The sequence below is a fragment of the Myotis daubentonii genome, chromosome 9 (genome assembly GCF_963259705.1).
Source record: "Myotis daubentonii chromosome 9, mMyoDau2.1, whole genome shotgun sequence".
Classification (NCBI taxonomy): Eukaryota; Metazoa; Chordata; class Mammalia; order Chiroptera; family Vespertilionidae; genus Myotis; species Myotis daubentonii.
In genome coordinates this window covers 55,492,099-55,516,864 of record NC_081848.1, presented here as the reverse complement: position 1 = coordinate 55,516,864, position 24,766 = coordinate 55,492,099, and the positions used below count along the sequence as shown (strand labels likewise).

The 24,766-nt window shown below is 48.6% G+C and overlaps 1 protein-coding gene across 10 annotated transcripts in view; it reads left to right on the top strand.

Annotated features, from left to right (window-relative positions):
* Positions 1-24,766, top strand: part of ABCC8 (ATP binding cassette subfamily C member 8) — a 68,936-nt gene that overhangs the window by 4,916 nt on the left and 39,254 nt on the right. For 7 of the 10 annotated variants that reach the window (XR_009454447.1, XM_059709049.1, XM_059709047.1 and 4 more), the window contains exons 3-10: positions 938-1,059; positions 6,059-6,225; positions 7,965-8,207; positions 9,113-9,301; positions 17,089-17,253; positions 20,274-20,429; positions 23,435-23,569; positions 23,947-24,109. Coding sequence is in view for 9 of the 10 variants with exons in the window: in XM_059709049.1 (XP_059565032.1) it covers positions 938-1,059; positions 6,059-6,225; positions 7,965-8,207; positions 9,113-9,301; positions 17,089-17,253; positions 20,274-20,429; positions 23,435-23,569; positions 23,947-24,109 (1,340 nt within the window). In the remaining variant the exon portion in view is untranslated. The remainder of the gene's footprint in view (positions 1-937; positions 1,060-6,058; positions 6,226-7,964; positions 8,208-9,112; positions 9,302-17,088; positions 17,254-20,273; positions 20,430-23,434; positions 23,570-23,946; positions 24,110-24,766) is intronic. The other 3 variants (XM_059709052.1, XM_059709051.1, XM_059709046.1) reach the window with 1 other exon arrangement.

Genomic DNA, 24,766 nt, shown 5'->3' with positions numbered 1-24,766 from the left:
CAAGAGCAGCCCAAGGTGGGACATTGGAGGAGGCCTTCTGGCAATTGGGGGATCCCAGCACGGCTTCAGTAGAAAGAACAGCCTGGGCAATGCTAGACGAATGGTTTGAGGCACATCACTGAGCCTGTGGTGCTGGCTGTGGGTTTTGCTGTCTATAGGAGGGAGCTTTGGAAGGGCAGGTCTGGGAGGAGCTCTGGCTCCCTACGGGTCTTAGCACCAGACCAGAGCCCCCCACCCAGGCCTCTGTGAGTTAAAGAGGGGAGAGGAGGAGCTGGCATGGGCTGCCTTCATCCCCGGCCCAAGGGGGGGAAACAAAGACAGTGGCCTTGGCCTTGTGACTTAGCCTTTCTATGCCTCCGAACGGGCTTCATGGTATTTTATGAAGAGAAAGTGAGTTGACGTACAAGAAGTGCTAAGAACAGTGCCTGGTACATGGTAAATGCTCAATAAATATTGACTATCAGTGTTATTATTACAGCGCCTGGGGAGGAGTAGCAATGCTGACCTACGCTGTTCATGCTAAATGGGGCTGTCACTAAGACAGTTGTGGTGCACAGGCTCCTGCACTGCCCAGAGCTCCCTGAGGGCAGAGACTCAGCTGTGCTCACTCCCAGAAAAGTGGTTTCAGGCCAGAGACTCTGCAGCTGCGACTGCCAAGGCTGGCTTCCCTACGCCAGGTTCTATGAGCACGAACCCAGAGAAAGAAGGCTGTGAATTCCAAAGCCTGACCACCGAGCCTTCCTGGCATCTCTGTGAGGCCTCCTGGGCCCCTTACTTAGCGGGCACATTTGTAGTTTGGGGAGAGCTGCCAGCGAATGGTGTGGAGCTGTGCATGAGTCCTGTGTGCTGAGCCCTAAGCCCAAGGCCTGGGCTGCTCTGTTGGGGTACTCAGCATATCCACATCCTGTCTGTCTGTCTGTCTCTTGCCCCTTCTCAGGGTGACTGAATCCCGCCATCTTCACCTGTACATGCCGGCCGGGATGGCGTTCATGGCTGCTGTCACCTCCGTGGTCTACTATCACAACATCGAGACCTCCAACTTCCCTAAGCTGCTGATCGGTAGGGCAGGGAAAGGGGCCGGGAGGGGTAGGAACCTCCTTTCATTCCTTTAGATCTTGTTTACTGAGGACTCCTATGTGCCAGGCACTCTTCTATGTGCTGGAGGTTCAGAAGCGGAGAAGGAAAAGAACCCTGCCATCGCGGAGCTGACAGACAGGCAAATGGAGTAAATAGACAAACAGGTAGCGCTGGTGCTGTGACAAAATAAAGCTGAGTCAGTGGTAGAGAGCGATGGCAGTGGGGCTGTCCGTGTAGAGGAGGCTTCTGATAAGGGTGAGCTTGCAGATATTTGGGGGGCGAATGTTCCACGCAGATGGACCAGCAAGTGCAAAGGCCTTCTGATAGGAAGAAACTTGTCAAAGGAATCAAATGGAAAAGGGGGAAATGGTAGGAGATGAGGTCAGGGGCTTTGGGTTCGAGTGCTTAGGCAAATGGTGGTATTAATAACTGACATGGCAAAGGAGCAAGAATTGGGGTGCAGTAGAGGTCAATTTTTCTCCCTGCATGTCGAGCTTGAGATGTCGCTGAGATGCCAACTTAAATATCAAATAGGCCACTAAGTAAATGAGTAGAATTAGATAAATGGGGGGGGGGGGGGGACTCAGGGCTTGCGATGTCCCTTCCACCATCACAGGCTTACAGGTAGCATTTAAAGCTTGAGCCCGGATGAGGTCAGCTCGAGGGAGGAGAGAAAGGCCGCGGGACTAGAACCTGTGGTTTGCCAACATTTAAAGGAAGGAGTGCCAGCCTAGAGCTTCTGACACCAAGTGGCTGGGGTCCCAGGCAGAAACAAAAGTGATAACTGTGGAATTTGCTGAGCATGTACTGCATGCAGGCTCAGTGCTAAGCTTCTTACATGCCTGATCTCCCTTAGTCCCCACAACCTCCCTGTTGCTACTGCTGCTATTCCCATTTTACAGATGTGGACCCTGAAATTCAGAAGTTAAAAATACTAACAGTGGACACTCACTTAGACTTACTAGGTGTCAGACACTATCCGAAGCATTTTACATATATTAACTCATTTAATCTTTACAACAACGCTGTGAGGTAAGCATCACTATTATTTCCCCTTGATAGGTCAGGAAACAGAAGCTCAGAGGTACCAGGACTATGGCACCCCAGCAGGGTCTTAACTGTTTCTGAGACTGTATGTCTAAAGTCCTCAGGGTGTGCACGGGCCAGAGGTATAAATCCACAGATCTGCCTCTGTGTCTGGGCTCAATCTACATGCCTAACACCAGGCTGTTCATCTGGCTGGTAGGCTGTGGTCAGCCTGTGTGTCATTAAGGCACAGCATCTAATTGACATCTGGAATGTGGACCTCTCTGGACTAAGTCAGAGACAGCACAGTGTTGTGAGGGGGTCAGTAGTGTTTCCCAAGCTGATCACAGACCTACCTTCCTGTGTAAGGTGGGAGCTGAGCTCCATTGATCATCCAGGTGATCCCGCTGCCCTGGGGGCCCCGGGTCAGTGTGGCTGGGAGACAAAGGGGGGGTATGGAGGGAAATGTTAAATACAGGCTTCGGAGACCTCCCACTCTGGGTTCTGAAGCAGCTTCTTATGCAGAGAATCCCTCATTAACTGCCTGGTCCCCCTGGAAACCCCCTGTCTGGGCATCTGGTGAGTTCATTTTCTCATTCTCCGAGAAACACATAATGTTCTCTCCTTAAAGCACAAATTACCACCCATGGATGGCCCTGTCCTCCAAGGAGCAAGGACTAACTCCCTCTATTCTTCTTTGTTAGAGTTTTGCTCGCCACAGAGCCAGAAATTCTAGAACAGGGGAAAGTGGAATGAGAGGGGGCAGTGGGTATTTGGGGGAATAGCTGGCCCTCTGAGGAGGCCACTTTCTGATCACAGGACTGGAGTCCCACAGAAAGGTGAAGCACGATGCAGCTTCCATCGTCCCACAAAACAACCTTGATTCTGGGGCCCCAAGTGAGAACAAGGAAATGTCCTATGAGAAAGTCATGTTTGAGCTGAGAACTGAAGGATAGGTAGCAACTATTTAGGAGAAATGAGGGGAACGCTTTAGGAAAAGGAATAGCACATGAGGCGGGAGGAACAACACACATTAGGAAATCTGGGAGAAAAATAGTGGCTGGAGTGCAGCACCGAAGGGAGCTGAATTTTGAGGATTGGTGTGGCAGGTGGGGCTTGCACTAGACAGGGCCTTGAAGGCCACACCATTGAGGAGTGGTGTGTGTGTGTGTGTATGTGTGTGTGTATGTGTGTGTGTGTGTGTGTAAATATGTGTGACATAAATTTTACCTTTCACCACTTTTAAGTCTATAGCACAGTGGAATTAAGTACATTTATATTGCTGTGTAGCCATTATCACCATCCATCTCCAACATTGTTCATCTTCCCAAGCTGAAACTCTGTACCCATTAAGCACTAACTCCCATTTCCCTCTCCCCCAACCCCTCACAAGCACTGTTCTTTCTGTCTCTATGAATCTGATTACTCTAGGTACCTCATATGATTGGAATCATACACTACTTGGTTCTTTTGTGGCTGGATCACTTATCCTAGCATAATATCCTCAAAGTTCACCCAGGTTGTAACATGTGTCAGAATGCCCGTCCTTTTTAAGGCTAAATGATATTCCATTGTATGTGTAGACCACACTTTGTTTACCCATTCATCAGGCCACGGACACTGAGTTGTGTCCACCTTTCTCTGTTGTGAATAATGCTGCTACGAACATGGGTGCGTTGAGATCATGTTTGATATGTCTTGCTTTATGGAGGCTAGATTGGGTGAGGGGAGTGGGGAAGCCATGAGAAGCTCTCAAGGAGGTCCAGGGTAGGCACCAGGACAGCCTGGATCCGGGTGGCCACCAGGATGGAAAGAAGCGAATGGATTCAAGATATTTTGGGGTAAAATTGCCAGAACTTGGTAATGGGTAGAATATGGGGCTGAGAGAGAGGAAGAGGGAAAGAAGCAGGAGAAACTGGCATTCTGGGCCTAACCTCCCCAGCAGCCCCTGTAAGCCACCACTGTTTTTCCTTTCCCCTTTTCTCAGTCAAGCGCTAAGCTTTTGCTGGGTGCAGCTGTGTCTGGCAACAGGCTGAGGACTCAGCACTGTAGGATGGGACTGAGGAAATAACCCCTGGGCTTAGTCCTGGGTCCACCACTAACTCCCTGTGTGACCTTGGACAAGACACTTAGGCTCTCTGAGCCTCATTTTCCCATCTGGACAGGAATAGTAAGTCCCTACGCCATAAGGTTGTTATGAAGATCAAATCAGACCATGTCTGTTAAGAGTTAGAGGCAAGACCAGTGTGAGGCATATTGTCAGGTCTTGGCCCAGTAGGTGACCCTCACTAAGGAGGAAAGAGGATCTGACACCTGGGATAGAGCCTTTCCAGGGCAGTGTAGGTGGAAGCAGGGAGATGGCCTCCAGCTATGGGATCCCAGTGACCTGGAGACCAGACAGAGCTGAGAGGGCATTTGCCCCTCTACAGGCAAGTTCAGTGCCTCAACCTAGCACCCAGCTCAGAGCCAGGCTGGGGCAGACCCCAGCTTTTGTCCCTAGAGATGCCCTGGGATTCATGTCCAGGCCCACCTAGGGATGGAGGGCCGGGTGAAGGTCTAGAGCGAAGTCAGGCTGACTTTATCTGCTGATGGCTCTAGGGAGTGAGGGGGGAAGGAGCTGCCTGTGCTCTTCTTGTTGTTGTTGCCAGCTGACTGGTTTATTGGTAGGTGGCAGTGGTGGGAATTAAGGGGATGGAATCCACTGACAGCTTCTGATATTTATGACCCCAGGCCTGAAATCTGAAGATAATAAAAATATTAACAGCTATTGTCCAAAAAGCACCCACTGTGTGCCAGGCTCACTGTGCTAAATGCCTTTCATACCCTGCTCACAACAACTTTTGAGGTAGTACTATTATTATCCCCATTTTATGGATAAGGCAACTGAGGCCTAGAAGGGTTAAATGACTTACCTAGGGTCACATAGCTGTTAAGTCACAGGATCTGAGCCCAGCTGTATCTAGCTATAGGGCCCAGTTCTAATCACTGTACACACTGCCCCCCAGTTCTGTGGCTTACCCTTTTTTTAATCCTCACCCGAGGACATATTTTTATTGATTTTTTTAGAGGTATAGGGAGAGAGAGAAACATCCATGTGAGAAACATCAATCTGTTACTTCCCATATGTGCCCCGACCAGGATCAAACCACAACCTAGGAATGTGCCCTGACTGGGAATTGAACCCAAAACCTCTTGGTGTATAGAACAATGTTCCAACCAACTGAGCTACCTGGTCAGACTGTGAATTTTTGTATCCCTCATATCCCAGGCCCCCTGAGAAGCATCATCATGCAGTAGTCGGCTCTGGACTGGAAAGCCAGGGACCTCTACCCTCACCCTCTCTCTGTTACTAGCTTGCGGTGAGCTTGGGCAGGTCACCTCCTCTCTCTGGGCCTCAGTTTCCTCATCTGTGAAATGAAAGGGCTGAAATGAAGGACTGTTAAGATCTCAGCTTGGAAATTCCACAATTCCCATCTAGGGTGGAGCCTGTACGACCTAGGATCAGTCACCTCAGCTTTCTGAGCCTCAACTCCTTTGTCTGTTAAATTGGGGGTGTGGCACATACTTCTCTCTCAAGGCTATTGTAAGGAATAAATGAGACAATATGTTTAAAGTGCTTACTTGGCACAGCACCTACAACTTAATTAAAATAAAGAAATAGTTTCCCTGCTTTTCTTCTATTTATTGTAAAGGGTGAATAGCTTGACTTCCAAGATTAGTGTCTTTGAACATGCCCATCATGAATGATTTAATGAATGTACATCATCTCAAAATGACACACTCGTCTCTTCATACTGCAACATCCCTTTACTCAGAAATGTGTGCACTCACATCTATAACACTTGCTTGTTCACACACCTCCTCTAACACCTCATTTTTCTCCTTCTCTCCCACATATTGGCACATGCATGGGGGCACACACACACCCTCTTTGCTCTCTGTCTCTCCTCCACAGCCCTGCTGGCCTACTGGACGCTGGCCTTCATCACCAAGACCATCAAGTTTGTCAAGTTCTACGACCACAACATCGGCTTCTCGCAGCTGCGATTCTGCCTCACGGGGCTGCTGGTTATCCTCTACGGGATGCTGCTGCTCGTGGAGGTCAATGTCATCAGGGTGAGGGTAAGCAGGCCCCTCCTGGGCTGCCCCCCCACCCACCTGAGGATGCACCTGGGCTCGGGCGGGGCTCCTGAGCCAAGTCCTGGAAGTCAGCTTGTTTCACCTGCCTCAGCAAGGGGAGCTGAGGCCGGTGTCAGAAGTTTCCGGAGCAACATTCCATCTGGCCCAGCTGCCCAGAGGGAAGGAAGGTGTTAGCAAGGTTATAGGATTCTGCGCTTGATCCCACAGAGGGGAGATAAAAGCTTCAGGCACTGCCTTCTCCAAGTCTGTTTGATTTTTTTTTTCAGGGGGAGGGGAGGGATATACTTGTTTTTATTTTAATGTGTTCATATAGTTACACATATATGTGAATGAGTCAATGTGGCTGCATACATGTCTTTTGTTTTGTTGTCATTTTTGCTTGCCCCCTTTACTCTCTAGGATCATCCCCTCCCCTCCCTTCCTTCCCCTCCCCATTTCCTTTCTCAGGTAACCCAGATTAACAACCTAATCTGTGACCTTCCATTCTTTGTTTTTATTAATATAATAGCATAAACTTCTATCCAGGGTTTTTTTTTTTTTCTCAACACACACACATATATAGAGTATCCCCCAAAAAATGTATACACACTTTGAGTAATTATTAATTCCAATGGGTTAAATCTGAAAAGAAAAAAACATCAATTGAGTAATCACAAAAAAAGTGTGTATACATTTGGCGGGGGGGGGGGGGTACTCTGTATACACACACACACAGTTTTTTCTCTCAATATTTGTTTTATAAAAAATGGGATTATATTACAGTTTCCTGCATCTTGCTTTTTTCATCCAACAGATATCTCTTAGGACTCCCCCCAAGTGTAGTATGGCTATTTTGTTTTCTTAATGGCTGCATAATAGTCCATCATGTGGTTGAGCCATAATTTATCAACCATTACCCTAATAATGGGCATTCACTTTGTTGCCAAGTTTTTGCCTCCACAAACAATGGTGTATTAAACATACTTACTATATCTTTATGTATTGCTGCTTTTATTTCTATGGGAGAGAGTTCAAGGAGTTGAGTAGCTGGTTCAAACACTCTGTGTATTTTAAGTTTTAATCAATGTTGCAGATCCCTTCCAGAAAAGCTGTAATCTACCAGCAATAAATAAGAAAACCCTTTTCCTTCCTCCAACCAGCACTGGGGGCTACAGCCATTTCTCATTTGGGCCAGTCTGATGAGTGGGAAATGCTACTTCAATGTGCATTTCTCTGACTCCTCTGTTTTTAGTTGATTTGTAGGGTATAAGGGTTTCCTACATTCCCTACCTCAACTGACCCTCACAGCACCCTCTATGATGCAAGTACCAACCCCTTTGTAGATAAGGAAACATTTTAGATAAGATTTATCCAAAAATTTAGTAAGTGGAAGAGGCAGGATTCGAACCCAGGTCTGCATGGCTCCATGTTCTGGAAACCCTGCATGGTGATATCCTCCCATTTGTGGAGAAGACTGCATATGGAGGATCTCTGCTCTTCCCCAATCTCACTGGAACCCAGCCCAGCCCAGGGGATTCGGAGAGCCTCAGTGAAGAGTCAGGAGGCCCTGGTGTTGGTGGCCAAAGGATTGGGTGTTCCCTTTCCTGGAAATAGGCAAACGATGGTCCCATGTGTTAGAGGTCAAGGCGGGGATGTCATAACCCCAGATGTCTGCTGCTGGGGCGAACTGGCGATGGGGAGAAGTTGCACTTGCCCATCCCAGTGGCCTGTGTGCCCCACAGAGATACATCTTCTTCAAGACGCCGAGGGAGGTGAAGCCCCCCGAGGACCTGCAGGACCTGGGGGTGCGCTTCCTGCAGCCCTTCGTGAACCTGCTGTCCAAAGGCACGTACTGGTGGATGAACGCCTTCATCAAGACTGCCCACAAGAAGCCCATTGATCTCCGCGTTATCGGGAAGCTGCCCATCGCCATGAGGGCTCTGACCAACTACCGGCGGCTCCGCGAGGCCTTCGATGCCCAGGTGGTCAGTGGGAGCACGGCCACACCATCCCTTCCCTGCCCTCTGGTTTAGAGTCACAGACGGGACCCTCAGAAAGCATCAGGTCAAACCCCGGGTGGGGGGGGGGGGGACAGGTGGGAAAACTGAGGCCTGGGAGGGGAAGAGGTTTGCCCTAAGTCACACAGTGAGCCAGGGACAAGTCCAGGGCCACTGAGCCGTAGGGCAGTCACAGCTGGAATGGCCCTTATGGTTTAGGTCTTCCGGTCTAACACCCTCATTTTCCAGGTGGGGAAACTGAGGCCATGAGAAGGGTAGTGACCCCACTGGATACCATATGTCCTGTGCTCTTCATTCTGAAGCTCAGTGATTAACGGTGGGAATTTTCACCCGTTTTGGAGAGCAGGGTGTTAGTGGCCTGATCCTCTGAGTGGGGCCAGAAAAGGATCTCCCCCACATCACTGAGTAGGAAACTGAGATCCTAGGAAAGGCCAGGACCTCCTCAGAGTTGGTCCACCGCTGGCAGGTATCAGAGCCAGTCTCCCGACTCCCAGTTCAGTGCTCCTTCGCTGCCTCTGCCCTGGCATGGTGGGAAAACACTGAGGCAGATGCGCTGGCAAACAAGAGCGAGTAAGTGTGGCATGTGCCACTCCTCATTACAGTGTTATGCTCATCACATAGTCCCTGACAGCTGTGTGACCTTGATCGATATCTGGCCTCAGTTTCCCCATCTGGACCATGTTGGCATTGATGAGCCCACCCACCTATGCACTTGGTGGTTCCATGATTTCTTCCTGGAGTTTATCTGTCGGAAGCAGACATGGCCACTGGGTTTCCCCAGGCAGCAGGAGCCAGGGGTTTCCTGGGATGCTGGGCCCTGGTGTGAATGGGCCCTCAGCCGCTCTGACCTGGCCGTGGGTCTCTCTGGGCAGCGGAAGGACACACAGAGCCCACAGGGCGCCCGGGCCATCTGGCGGGCCCTCTGCCACGCCTTCGGGAGACGCCTGGTCCTCAGCAGCACTTTCCGCATCTTGGCCGACCTACTGGGCTTCGCCGGACCCATGTGCATCTTCGGAATCGTGGACCACCTAGGGAAGGAGAACCATGTCTTCCAGCCCAAGGTAGGCCACCCGGGGGTAGAGCAGGGCACCCTTTGGAAAATTTTCCCTGGTGGGTGAGAGCGTGCCAGAGGCCCATGTGTGTGAGCTGTGGCTGCCGTAGGGTAACTCCTGGCACATGCACAATACTGCTCCTCACTTGGCAATATGCCCATCCAGAAGATGCTCCGCATCGGTCCACAGAAATGCCCGGAGGCGAGCTTGTGCCCCGAGAGGATTTCTGGCGCCCTGCTCTGCTCCTCATGCCTTTACCACCAGAATAGCTCTCCCGGTTACTCAGTCGCTGAGAAAGTTGCAGGAAGTGCATTTGTGTACTCAGGGTCAAGAGCTTTTATGACTTGTTGGCTTTTAGTTCATGTCACCTTAATAGACTCTCGGTACCTGTTCAGGGATCTGTCTTCCCCAATTCTGCATATCCATAGCACCCAAGGTTCTGCAGGGGACCTGGGGGGCTGCTGTTGGGGGGGGGGGGGAAGGAACATGGAAAATCCCCATGCCTAGGGCTTTTTCTCCCCTGATCCAAAGTTCATTCAGAGCTTCCCCAGTTTTATTAATATGTTAGACTTTCCCATTGAATTCTTTTTTCTTTTTCTTTTCTTTTTTGTTTTGTTTATTTGTTTTGTTTTGTTTTGTTTTGTTTTGTTAATCCTCACCCAAGGACATTTTCCCATTGATTTTTAGAGAGAGTGGAGGGAGGGACAGAGACACAGAGAGAGAAACATCGATGTGAGAGAGACACTTCGATTGGTTGCATCCCGCACTCTTGGATCAAGCTTGCAACACTTCAATCCGCAGGCCGATGCTCTATCCACTGAGCCAAACTGGCTAAGACTGAATTTATTTTTTATTTTTTTTTTTATTTTTTTTTTCCTGAATTTATTTTTTAAAGAGTTTCATGTCTTGAAAATAATTGAAACCCATTGGACTAGATGATATCCACTGGCCTTTCCAGCTCTAAAGATGCTACAAACTGAAATTTGTTGGACAAAAGAGACAAAACGTCTTTCTGGATATTTATTTTCCCTGCTTAGTGCAATAGCAGTCACCGTGGGTGGGGGGTGGGATACTTAATTCTTTCACCTGTTTCTTTGCTGCCACTTAGGTTTAGATGGTCACAAGATGGAAAACTTTTCACCTTTAATAAGATTCAGTGTTTTATTTTCCCAGAAAGAACATTATTATAACCTTTTAACCACAAACAGTTCAAAAATGATGTAGAGAATGACTAGCTAGAGATCTTAGTAATTTATGACACTCCCTTGTGCAATGTTATTCATCTCGAGGACTCTAAAATTGCAGATAGCAGTTAATTCTCTGGAGGTTTATATTAATTTTTTCTTGCGCTATAATTAATCAGCCGAGCACTTTGGGTCAGGGATATGAGACACTCTAAGCCTGTTTGTCTGATTTATTCAGCAAATATTTACTGAACTCTGCTATGTGTCAGACCTGGGTTAGGCTGTGAAAATACAGACAATGGTTATAATGAGGACTATCTATATATATAAAAGGCTAATATGCAAAGTGTCCCCGTGGGAGTTTGACTGGGAGGCCAGTTCTATCACTCTCTATGACATTTGCTGACCACTAGGGGGCAGCGTGGAACGAAGGAAGGCCCCATCTGGCAGCTGGCAGCCAGGGAAGGGAGGCCCCAGCCAGCATCCGGAAGGAAGGCCTCGGCCAGCAGCTGGAAGGCCCCGATTGGCCCTGATTGCCGGCCAGGCCTAGGGACCCTACCCATGCACAAATTTTGTGCACCAGGCCTCTAGTCTATATAAAAAAGCCTAAGCAACCATTATGGCAGAATGACCAGAACGACCGGTTGCTATGATGCACACTGACCACCAGGGGGCAGATGCTCAATGCAAGAGCTGCCCCCTGGTGGTCAGTGTGCTCCCACAGGGGGAACACCACTCAGCCAGAAGCCAGGCTCATGGCTGGTGAGTGCAGTGGTGGTGGCAGGAGCCTCTCCCTCCTCCACGGCAGTGCTAAGGAGCAGCAAGCCAAGCAGTAAGGAGCAGTGAGCAGGCAGACAGTAAAGAGCAAGGGGTGCCGGACATCCCCCAAGGGACAGCGAGAGGGCACAGGCTGAGCTGAGGGACCCCCACTCCAGTGCACGAATTTCGTGCACCAGGCCTCTAGTTAACAATAATAACACAGCTTATTGACTGCTTACTCTATGCCTGGCTGTGTGCAGGAGTGATCCATGTATTATCCCATTTAATCCCCAAAACAACTGTTTAGGGTATTTTTTATAACAGCTTTATTGAGATGTAATTCACATACCATAAAACTTATGATGTAGGTATTTTTATCCCCATTTTACAGATGAGTAACTTAAAGCTCAGAGAGGTTAAGTAACTTTCCCTGGGGCCCTCAACTAGTGCGTGACAGAGTCAGGATTTGCACCAAAGTCTCTTTCCCTCCATAGTCTGGGCACTTACAATTATGAGGCCATCACCTCTGACTCTGAGAAATCTAAATCAAATATTTTTATACTGTGTGTTAAATACTACTCTTCGGGGGCATATACAGGGAATTATGAGAAGATGGATGACTAACTCAGCCAGTGGTCTTGACAGCTTATAGAGAAAGGGGTATTTGAATGGGGCCTTGACAGATGAATAGGAGTTGGTCAGGCAAAGGTGGGCGGATTTCTTGTTTAATCAAGAATGTGAGGACACCTTTTGCTTATTGAGACTTCAATGGCTTCTGAGGCTTACTCTGGCTTTTGAGCATCTGAACTTTATTGGCCCCAAAAGAGAGGGGAAGAGACTGCTTCTCTTGTCCACAGGACTGCCATCTTTTAGCTTAATTCTAGTCAGAAGTGACCCCAGAATACTCGACACTGGTAATCCTGCAGCAACATGGAGCCAGTTTCTAATATCAGAAGGAAGTGGCTCAGGCCAGAGCCCTTGTCTGCTTGTCCACATCGTCTTCTTCTTCCTGTGTTTCCCCAAAATCTTGTGGAATTCTTCTGAGGAGAGAGCTCTGAGGCAGGATGTGCCGAAGAGATGGTGAGAATAGCACTTAGCTGTCAGTTCATCTGACACTAGTTTTGCCTTCTCTTTTCTCTTTATTTAAACACAAACCTGGGCTTCGCTGCCCTCTCATTGGCATGCACTGGTCCCAGTTACTCACCAGCACCTAAGTCCCTGAGACCGGTGGCCCTGCCTCTGCAGCAGCAGGCCTTACACATTTAACATATGTTCTCTGAGGCCCGAATGAGATCAGCAAATGACACACATAGAGATGAGAGTTGAAAGTAAATGTAGTCTCTACTGTCAGCAACGAAGAATCCTCAATCGTGTGGTTGACTGGGATATGGCTTACTTCTCATTTGGGCTTCTGGGCCCAGAAAATGGGGGGAAGGGGTCATGTATTGAGGTCATTTGGTTCATCCCCCTGCCTCCCAGCAGCTCTCACCCAGAGAGACAGATGCTGTTCTGGTGTTTATGTACCTGCAGAGAGGGACGCTCTCTAGCTACACATTGCAATGTTTAAACCTCTCGGTGAGAAAGCCCTTCTTTCCGCTTGGCCGTATCCACCTGCTGAAGCCTGCACAGCCGGGCACCCGTGTCTACTTCACTATCAGTGGCTGCCCTGCCCCCTCTTCCCTGTCCAGGACACTCACAGTGAGCCAGAGTCACCGCCCTTGGCATCTGCAAGGACAAACATTTCTTCTTTCTTCTTTAATGACTGGACGTGTCCCAGGGCCTGACAAATCTTTGATGCCTCTGTCCCCCCTGCCACTCGCCAGGAAAAGCTAGGACCCAGGCTGGGCACAGCCCATGATATATCTTTTTCCAGTGCCCTCTCCTGCCCAACCCCCACCCACAATCTGTCACCTGCCATGGATGCCACTGATCTGGCTAGAGGATGAGGAAATTGGATTCAAAAGAACTGCTGGCATCTGAAACCTGCCAGCACTGGTCTCGGCTGTCAGCTGAACAGAGAAACGGTCTGGGTATGGTCTCAGGGCTGAGCTTTGAATGGCCTCTAAATCTCAGAGAAAAAACGTGTACGTTTGTGACTCTGTGTGTGCTTGTTTCTGAATGAGTTCTCCTGGAACTGCTTGTGTTTCTATCTGTGAGTCCTTTGTGTTGTCCCTGTGTCTGTGGGTATGTCTTTTTCTCTGTGAGTCTGTGTCCCCATTTGAATGCCCGTATTTGTGGCTATCACTATGGGTGACTTTGTGAACGTGTATGCTTTCCCGTGACTGTGTGAAGTTAGTGTGTGGCAGCTCCCATGCCTCTGCTCTGGCCTGAGGTGCCTTTCCTTCCGTCCTTCACCTCACTAACCCCTTCTCCGCTGCCAACACCCAGCTCAGATGTCACCTCCTCCAGGAAGCCTCCCTCTGGCTGAATTAGATGGCCCTCCTCTGTGGTCCTATAAATACTGTGCTTGCACCATCAAAGCACCCCTTCTCTCCTTCCTCAACTTGACCCCGAGTCCCTTAAGACAGGAATTACATTGTCTGGTCTCAGTGTGTTCAGCTCCCAGCTCCAGGCCTGACACCCAGAAGGCACAGAAGAAATGATCTTCAACAAATAATGCAGCAGTTATTGTATATTGATTGAGCACTTGCACTTACTAAATTTTTTTAACCTTCATGGCTACGTTGAATCCTCCCAACAATGTTCTAAAGTAGAAACCTTTCATGGCCTCATTTACAGGTGAGGAAATTGAGGCTCAGAGAAGTTGAGGAACTTACTTAGGGACACATGGCTAGTATGTAATGAGCCAGAACTCGAACTCAGATATGTCTGCCTCAAAGTCCAGGCTCTAAACCAGTGGTGTGGGCAAGTGGTGTGGGCAGAAGGGTGGCTATGTTGGTGTGTGAGTAGTCAAAGACAGTTCTCATTGCTTTTACCCATAGCCTCCCAGGGCTGGGGCCTATGGGCAGTTCACCTTTTGGGTCCTGCCAAAATCAGAAGCAAGAGGTCAAGTGGCCCCTCCCTTCGAGCTCCAGAGAACAAGGGAAGGAAGACTTTCCAGCCAAACCTCTGGCCAGGCAGGGCCCTGGGGTCCTCACTGTAGAGTCATGAGTCCTGGGCTCTAGTCCTACCTGTGCTACGAACTCTCCTTATGCTCTTCATCATTCACGTTCTACAGCCCTCATTGGCTCAACTGCAAAATGGGGAAAAGTGCAATCACTTCTATAGAAATTAGATGGGGGATGAAGATCATAGGCATTGATTAATTTTTAAATATTTACTGAGCACTATTGGGGAAATCCCTGGAAACAAACATAATTTCTTCTCTGAGGGTTTGTGAAAATGTGAGATGAGGGCATCTGATCTTACAAAGCATTTATCTTCCACCACATGCTACGTTGTAGGTCCTTAGCCTTTTCTGTCCTGCCATGATGCTTTCAGAGCTCTGGACAATGGCCATGCCTTCACACCCATGCATGGCCTCCCAGGACCCTCTGGTCACTAGACTTCCTCAGGGCCTGCCTTCTTTAGACAATACCCCAGGCCTCTTTGGCTAACCTAGTACCCACTTCTTAGTCAAAAACTTTGCTTTTCTAGACTTCATCCTTTTTAAACTGTCTCTTTGAAGGGAGATGAAAGAATGACTTCATGACTTATGCCTGAAGGGAGGTTTTTATTTTAACAGGTCACAAAATTCTTGATCCAAAGAAATACAGTTTCTGACCCTAGAATGGGTATGTGGCAGGGTAAGGGGTAAAGGCTTTGCTTTTACAACTGCAAAAAGAGAATTTGTTACCTTGTAAAAAATATACAAATATGAAATGAGTGCATTTAACAAACACTACCCAGAGCTTAACCAACATTTATGATCCATTTATTTTCCCAGCCCTCATTCTCCACCCTGTGTGTTTTCTGGTCATTGTGGCACAGCACATGTGTGGCATTCCGGGCTGCTCAAGAGCTTTCATGATGATCCGTGTTCTTGGGTGCATAGCATTCCCATGAGCATCATAACATGCCTGACAGTTCCCTGTGGTTAGAAATTTAAGGGATTTTTGCACTGTCCCCCTGATCTAATCTAGGGATAGACATTTTTGCACCTACAGCCATTTCCTTACGTTAAATTACTTCCTTTGGATTGACTTCCCATGATGTGCTTTCTTGTTTTAAAATAATGGACTCCATTCTCCAGAGCCGGGTCTCTGCAGAGAATAGCAGTACGGAAGAATTCCCTGCATGCCTTCATTTTTCACTCAGAACCAGCCAAATGGGCATGTTTCTCTCCTGCCGCAGGTCACAGCTTGATGATGACGATAAAAGACTAAAGGTCACCGGCTAGATGGCCTAAGCATCAGGTCTGGGGTGGTGTTTTTGGGATCATACAGGTTCATGTTCACATATTCTCCTTTACAGCACGTGACCTGGGGCCAGCCCCTTACCCCTGCTGAAGTGCTGTTTCCTCATGTATAAAATTGGACTAAGAATGCTACCCTTCTCATTAGGGTTTTATGAGGATGGAGTTCTGCACCTGATAAACAGTGTGTCCTGCCCCTTGCTTCCCTGTAAGGTCAGGTTACCCCCACCCCACCCTGCAGCCTACTTTTAAGGTCCATTTGCTACTTCCTGCCCACCCCCACCCATTGCTTTCTCCCTTCTCCCTCTGGTATTTTGACAAATGAGAGTGTCCAGGGCTTCAGGTTTCAGTCGGCTTTCCTCTAAGAGTCCTATGTGAATCCCTCAATGATCTCCCTGTGTCTGCTTCCTGCTGTCCCCAAAGGTAGAGCCCCCCTGTCCCACAGAGCAAGGGAGAAACAGTTGTAAGCAGTGAGGGCTCCTTTAGAGAGCCCTGTTGAGCCAAATGGCAGCATCTTTCTGGCCATCAGGAAGCCCTTCTGACTCTAGGGAAAGGACTCCCCTCAGAGGCCTGCCCCTTTCAGCCTGACCACAGTCAGGGACATGCCTCGGCCCCTTCTCATCCCTTTGTTCCCAGCACTCTTTCCCCCGCAGCAGCTCCCACACCCTTCCCCATAGTTTGCAGAGTTCAGGGAAGAGCCTCTGTCTTCATGGAAATATTGATGTGGTTCTGCTGGGGAGCAATGAACTTAGCCAAGATCAAAGCTTTCCTGGGAGCTGTTGGTGCTGAATTTGGAAACAGACACATTGCTGTTCCCTGGTATCTTTAGCAACAAAGTCAAAATGTTTGGGGGTTTTTTCACTGCTTACCGTCTGAGTTCTTGCTGGAGAGTGCAGCAAGAGAACCCAAATCTAAAAGGAGGCCCTGGGAGCTCAAGAGGCTGGGGGGCTTGGGCCTGAAATCTTTTCAGTCTATTATAGGCGATGCGTTCCCATCTCTCGCCTGGGAGCACTGCCATGCCATCTTTTTCGCTGGTCTTTTCTCCCAGAAATTACTACAGAACAGGCTGTTGGGGAGTGTGGGACAAGGCCTCCCTAATTCCATTTTTGTAGCAAAGAACACACATTGTGGGATTTGTTCTAGCCGTTCTGGTTTTGGCTGCTCTGTGAGTCGCTCTATTTATTCTTGCTCCATTCAGAGCGAGCTCCCCTGGGCCTGGTGGCCGCAACACTGCAAGTCGTATTTTTGGGCGTAAGGTTAGAACTGGGCCACATTCTGTTCCCCTAAGCAAGATGTTGAAGAGGGTATAGGCAGCCCTCCCTGTAGTTAGAAGAATGCTTAGTGGGATTCATCAGTCTGATTTTCACGCATAAACAATTGCACACGGGTTTGCAAGCGCGGGGGCCCTATAATGACAGCCATTATGGCCCAGTAACAGGTACTGAAGGTGGTCTTTTTGCTGGCAATGACAGCCACCTCTGCACTTGTCTTCCCAACAGACACAATTTCTCGGGGTTTACTTTGTCTCATCCCAAGAGTTTCTTGCAAATGCCTACGTCTTGGCCGTGCTTCTGTTCCTCGCCCTCCTGCTACAAAGGACATTTCTACAAGCATCCTACTATGTCGCCATCGAAACTGGAATTAACTTGCGAGGAGCAATACAGGTACTTGGATGATTATTTTTTCAGTTCATAGTGAGAACCACATGATTTGTCCCCATGGGCCCTCAAGGATTATTTCTGCTGGGATTTGTGTGTGTGTGTGTGGGTGTGTGTGTGTGGCTCTTTTAACTGTGTTTTGAAATACCATTGACAATGCAGTGTGGGATAATGGAAAATGCTTGGGCTGGACTTAGGAACTGTTGTAGTTCTGCCTTGGATTTGACCCGTAATGTCAATTGCTCAGCCTTTGGGCCTCCATGTTTTTCAGCCTTGAATGGGACTGACATCCCTAATCCATCACAGCACTCTTTCCCTCGGACTGCAAATGCAGCCTCAGAATCCTTCTCTAGATACCATTCCAGAGTTCTACCAGATAGTCTTCTTTGGGTGAAAAACAGAAAACGTGTTTGACACGCCAGGATTAGAGAGCCTCTAAGATCTATGGGAGAGCTTAGATTTTGGGTCATAAGAGAGACTTGGCTGGTCTGATAGGTCCCTTGGGCCTAGCTTCTCGCTGCTGCCTTCTGTGGATTTCTTCTCCGAGTCATTGGAAGGATGATCAAAGTCTGAGAGCATGCAGGGCCCCTTTAGGCAAGCCGGTGATGAGAGTCGCCTAAGCCCCAGTGTTTTTATTAGAATTTTGGTTCAGCGGTTGGAATGAAGAGACCCAGTACAATAGTGGTTTACATAGGATGGAAGCTTGTTTTTCACAGTCAGGGCTGTGAAATAGCTACGCAATATCAGAGACCTTATTTCTTTCTGTAATGTTGCTCTGCCAGGCTTCTCACAATTACTTCCATCTTGTGGTTTTAAAGGACTTTTGAAATTGCCACATGTCTACATTTAACTCAGCAGAAGAAAGATGGAGCAATAGGAGGGAATGCTTCCCCTTTTAAAATCACAGTGCGGAAGTTGCACATATTCTCTCCCATCCCTTTCCTGAGAAATTGCCCCAATGGCCACCCCAGAGGCTTAAAAGTAGGGTCTTTCTTCTTGCCATAATTCTTCTAGAAATTCTTCTGGTGAAAAGAAAAGAATGGATATGGGGGGACAACTACAGATTCTGCCATACCCGGCCATTCCCATGAAGTCAGTACAACACTAGGAAGTTGTGATTAAACCCCAAAGCCACATCGTTCTTCAGAAATGAGCCTCAGAATCATTAACATTGACTGGTCCTCTGGGAGCCGGGACCAGAGGCTGTGTAGAAAAGGGACTGGAAGGGAAAAGGGATAGCCTGGGTCAGGGGCCAAACTCTGGTTATGTAGGTGTAGTCCATGTGTATGGTGCCCCCTGGAATTGTGTAGTGCACAACCTGAGCGGCTGCCATGACGTCGCTGCCCATCCCCAGTGGTTTTACACTGAGGAAGCAGAGCCATTTCCAGGAATGTCATCATAGGAGAATGATAGAAAGATCCCAGGAAAATCCAAGACCCTCTAAGACTCACAGGGGCTCAGAACTGGCAGGAACCAGCTCAGTTCAGAAAACCATTCTGAAAATCCCAGCCTCTGCTCACATACGTCCAGTGACCGGCAGACCTGCACCCCCACAAACAGCAGCCAGTTTTGTAGTCAAACAGTTTTGTAATTAAATCAGCTTTCCATTTGTATGTCATAATTCACACTCTGACAAGAATTTTCCAATTACACTAAAAGAGGCAAAATGGTTTTTTAATGTATTAGCATATAATTGTTTTTGTCAAACTACCTGAATCTTTTGCATTAATAAGAGAGATTGATTCAAAAAGAAAATAGCTAGCATTAATTATGGAAACAAATGAGATTAAAAAAAAACTTAGTTCTTTCAGAAATTTACAGAAAATTATAGACAAGAATCCATGTCTTCGTGAATTTGAGAGTAATCCCATTTCTTGCATGAAAAGTTATTAAGCAAAATTCCTGAGTTACATATAATTTTTTGGCTTACTAGCTATCAGTCGGTTGTGTGTTTCTATGTATCTTGGTCTTTACTTAATAATGCTTTCTTCAATAGATTAGTCTATGTTTCTACTTCACTGAAACTAGGTTTATCATTATTCTTTAAAGATTTCATATAACCTAGGATGTGCATAGGGTTGTCCAAAAATGCCATTGCCCTCATTTTAAACCTTACCCGTGGTGCAAACAAACTCACAAAAAAGACATAGAATAGGTTTATGCTTTAAGTATGCCCGACCCACAGAAAAGCCTGGGTTTGCACAAATTATGAATTAAGGCCCGGGGACGCACCTTATAACAGAACGCACAATAGAATTTCATTGTGAGCAGGCATCCCTAGGATATTTAAGACAGAAATGCATTTTTCCTTTTTCAAGAGCACGTGGCCCGGAAATTGCCATCCTTCTGGGAGGCACAGTCACTCTGCCCATATGGCTTTTAGGGTCACAGCTCACAGGAGCCATTGCCATGGCTGTTCCCATCTGCCTGGAGGGGGCAGAGCAAGGTCCCCAGGGTGGCTGGCCTCCAGGACGGGGCTGGGGCTCATGGACACCCATACATTGTGTCTCACATAAGCCCATTCCAGGCTGAGCACTTATCTTGTGTCAAGGCTCAATGAAGACAGGACTTGGCCCTGGAGCACACCCCATCCCCGGCTGGAGGTGGCCCATTAAAACAGATGGCTGCCCCACTTTGTCATGTTTATGGCTCTGAAGTATGCTCTCTACTGGCCTCTGGTAAATCAAGAATTCAACTGGACAGGAAAATCTGCTTTTAAGATTTAAGAGCTCATTAAGTCCTGTCCCCAAGGGAGAGGTTTTGCTTGCTGGGAAAGTAGCCTGCCCTGGCATGGGTTCCCCGTTTGCACGCTGCCTCTCGGGCTTGTGTGATTGGTCACCAAAGCCCTCTACCTCTCTGTGCCTTCGGTACCTCACTGGTAAAGGTGGGACAGTAATGCAGGGCCCCCTTACAGAGCTGCTCTGTGCTCCGTAGGGCGAATGTCTGGCACATTATAGATGTGTGGCATCTGGGGTGGTGATTAGAATGATGATGACAAATGTGAACCATGCTGCTCTCATTTCTAGACCAAGATTTATAATAAAATCATGCACCTGTCCACCTCCAACCTGTCCATGGGGGAAATGACTGCCGGGCAGATCTGTAACCTGGTTGCCATCGACACCAACCAGCTCATGTGGTTTTTCTTCTTGTGCCCAAACCTCTGGGCTATGCCAGTACAGGTAAGTGATGTGTGCTTTGGTGGGGAGTAGGAAAGGGGGCACACAACCAGAATCTGCTGCTGTGTGCTCAGTGACTAGGAATCATCTTCTTTTCCATGTTTGCCTGTACCTTCCACCCTGCTACGGTCTCCATGGGGTGCATCCCTTGGTCTCTATACTGTCTCACCCTCTGCAAGCATCTAGCCATCTCTCTGAATGATCAGAGAAGGTAGTACCATTAAAACTTTTTAAATGCAGTTTAAACCTTAAAATCTTTTTATTTAAACTATAGAATAATCATATGTGGAACACTTGCAGACTTTAAAAGTTATGTTGTAGCAAAGGGCTTAAGTACACTGAAAAGTGTTCTGAAATATTTTAAGCAAAACAAGTAAATTACAAAATAGTATATGCAATACACTCCCTACTAAATTGGAATACCTGTATGTATACATTTGCACAGATTCACACAGAAAGAAAGAACTGGAAGGTCACATGGTGAGAGTGCAAGTGGTTTTTATTTTCTCATGCATTTCTAAATTCTCCAATAAGCATGTATTATTTTTGACCATCAAAACCATGTTTGTTTTTAAAACCAAACAACCTTAGAGGCTGGCTGTGAAGGAGGTGCACTCTCTCCTGACTATATGGGAAGAATTGGATGTGGTTTACTTGACTCCCACTTTCCACCAGGGAGTCTCTGATCCTCTCCTGTAGCTGGGAATGGATCTCCACTCGGGTGCTCAGGCCAGAAGCAGAAATCGCAGACCCATTCCCAGAGGGCCTACTAGCTCCTGGGGGCTGCCTGGTGTAGAGGAAAGTGTCTGGACTTGGAAGAGACAGGCTGATTCAAATAACCTCTCTAGGCCTCGGGAACCCCATTTTTTTATCCCCAAGAGCTCTCCCGGCTTTGTGGTCATTTTTCGGTCACGTATACTTTTTAAATCACAGCTTTATTGAGATATAATTCACCCATTTAATGTGTACAATGTGATGGATTTTAGCATGGTCACAGGGTTGCACAATCATGTCACAATTTTACAACAATTTCATCACGCCATAAAGAAACCCATACCCACTGACAGTCATGCCTCCTACCCACCCCAGCCCTAGGCAACCATCAGTCTACATATACTTTTGAAAATCTAATGAAACCTTCTTTCAGAAAAACAAATGGGTGTTCACACATTTTGCCTACAATTTCAGGGGTTCTATGGTCCCCCTGAAGCTTACGGACACCTTGGTAATGAGCTCGGCCATAGTGAGGAACCTCTGTGTTTCCCCATCCCGTCTCTGGGCATCAGAGGCCCAGAGCCCAGGGGCTTACCCTGGGCCACCCAGTGAGCTGGTAGCAGCACCACAGCCAAGCATCTCCTTTCTGGGGTCCCCTAGTGACAGGGTTCCCATAGGGCCCATTTGTTTATTTGTTCGTTTTTAAGAGGGGGCATCAGCCACCTTGTATTGATCTACAACTATGTGCCAGGCACTATTCTACTAGGTGCTTATCACATGTGTTCATTTAATCTTCACAACAGTCCTGCTAAGTGGACATTAAAATCACCATTAGAAAAATGAGGAAGCTGAGACACAGAGAGGTTCAGTAACTTGCCCAAGATTGCACAGCCAGCAAGTGCTGAGATCTCCCCACTACTACCCTAGATTGTTTTTCTAACTTGTGAATAAGAGCTAGAATAGCCCCTTCCCCCCACACTTGCTTTGCAAACTCAGAATCCCTGCTTCCTGGTATCTTCCCCCTGGGGTTCATTCAGACCCCTGCAGAAGAGAGGCGTGGACAGAGGAGTCTGAGGAGCACGAGGAAAGGCAGGTGGAGTGTGAGGGGGAGCCTTGCAGATATTGCCTCCCCAGCTCCTGCCCCAGCAGCTGCCAGCACCTGGAGGTGGTGGGGTTGCAGGCACTGACCCCCAGATGGTGCACTGATGGTGACTATGGGAACTTCCTTGGGGTCTGGCCCTACCCAAGCTGCTGAACGACGCTCTGATATGCGGACAGTTCGTGGAAGGACTGGATGCCAGGGATAATTTTCCCGGAAGGTGATGGCAGTGGGGCCCAGCAGGAGCAGGAGGTTCTTCATCTCCTGATGAGCTCCTCTGCCCATCCGTGCCAGCATTAATTTAACATCAGCTAAACACTGGGGGGCAGGTGGCAGAGGGTCGCTTACCAGCTCTAAACACCTGCTAATGCAGGAAGCATTCTGTGACTAATGGAAATCACAGAGCCACCCGCCCACTCCTCTGTCCTTGAGGTGGTGCAAGGAGCGTAGCACCAATTTGGCGTAGGGCTCGGGAAGTGCAGGGCCAGCCCAGCAGACTTTTTTATTTTCAATTAAGGAAGGCAGCATCTGTTCCTCTAGAATAAGCCCTGAATTCAGAGGTGCCTGCTTTTGAAGGCAACCTGAGAAACTGTCATCCTGATGCTTTGGGGACTGGCAAGAGGAATTTATGCTTCTCATAAATATTCAGGAGCAGGCAGTCATTTACATAAAGCTAGAAACAGAATGAATTTTCTTTTTAGAGAATATCTTTGAGATCCACTAAAAAATTAAAGATTTCAGGAGCATAAGAATGAAAAGTAAACTCTCGGATCCTGGGCTGGTTTTGTCTGGCATGGAGGTGGCAACGGTGCCCCTTTGCTCATATACCACTCTTTCCAGCCTCGATAACCAGCGCAAAACGAAGGGTGCTATCACCCCCGTTGTGCAGCCTCCGCTCTGAGACCTCCGTCTGGGAAACAGACGTGGGGACAGATAATGCTTCAGCCAGCCTTGCAGATAAATGCAGTTAGTTCCCAGCCCAGAAACTCTCTGCTGTGTGCGTCCGTCATTAACTCCTCCTTCTGATACTGCTCTGTCACCCCTTTTCCTCTGCCCTGACCCCCAAGACAATTTGGAAACCCGGGCACCAAGGCTGTACCACTTTAGGGGACTGGAGAGGAGGGGATTTTGCCAACACCCCCTGGCAGGGCAGTCACCAGGTTAAAGGGAATTCATTCCCATGATCCTCCCTCAGATCATCGTGGGCGTGATTCTCCTTTACTACATCCTCGGAGTCAGTGCCTTAATTGGGGCAGCTGTCATCATTCTGCTGGCCCCCGTCCAGTACTTCGTGGCCACCAAGCTTTCCCAGGCCCAGCGGAGCACCCTGGTGAGTGTCCATCCTTCCGCCATGTGTCTGCCTGCTCCCTCTCCCCTCTCATCAGCGGGTCTCCTCACTCTTCCCCCAGATGCCACCAAATACGTCCCTCCACCACACACACACGCACACGCACACACACACACGCACATGCGCGCACACACACACGTGCACACATACACATGCACTCGCACATGCACACTATCATTGACCTCCAGCAGGTCACTTCACCCGTGGGCTTCACCCATGTCTTGGTCTGTGGGATGGGATTAGTGAAGAAGGCAGGCGCTGGGCATTGTCTGTGACATGGTGAGGACCTGGGCTCAGCCCCTTCCTCTTGTGTGGGCCGGGGCGGACGAAGCCCGTGTCTGACTCGGTGCCCCTGGCAGGAGTATTCTAACGAGAGGCTGAAGCAGACCAACGAGATGCTCCGTGGCATCAAGCTGCTCAAGCTGTACGCCTGGGAGAACATCTTCCGCACGCGGGTGGAGAGGACCCGCCGGAAGGAGATGACCAGTCTCAGGGCCTTCGCCGTCTATACCTCCATCTCCAGTGAGTCCACCCGACCAGCCAGCCCTGCGTGCTGCTGGGGTCGGGTCCCAGGGCTTGGGGGCGGGGGTGGTGGCAGAGCGGGAGGCTTTGGGGTCATCCAATCCAGCTGAGCCTCACACTGCCTCAGGCAGCAGAGCTCCCAGAAATTACAGTGTTCTCCGTCATTTACTCAGAAAACGCATTGAGAGCCTGCTGTGCCGGGGACACTGTGCTCAAGATGCAGGATGAGAAAGAGAGATACGCTCCTGAGATGATACGTTCCTGCGAGGCAGCAGTGAAGGAATAGAGAACACTTTGAATTCTCCTAAGTGTGAGGCTCCTTCTCAGTAAGTCGGCCTGAGCTGCCGCTGCCTGGGCAAAGCAGCAGGAAACTCCCATTTCTCTGGGTCCCCGAGGGGGAGAAGTGTGCTCTTTAAACAACAGGAGCTCGAGTGTGCGGTCCTCCAGGTGTAGCCGCACTGACTGAATTTACGTTAACCAACTGGTTTGGGAACTCCAAGCCCAGAAATAGAGAAAGGAAAAAGACCCAAACTGGTAAAATTCCTTCTCTCTGCCAGCTCTGCCTGCCCCTGGGTCTGGTTGTATTAACAGAAACCCCACCTTGTATACAGCCCCGTGAGATACTGACACCTGAGAACAGGGGGAACCGCTAGGGAG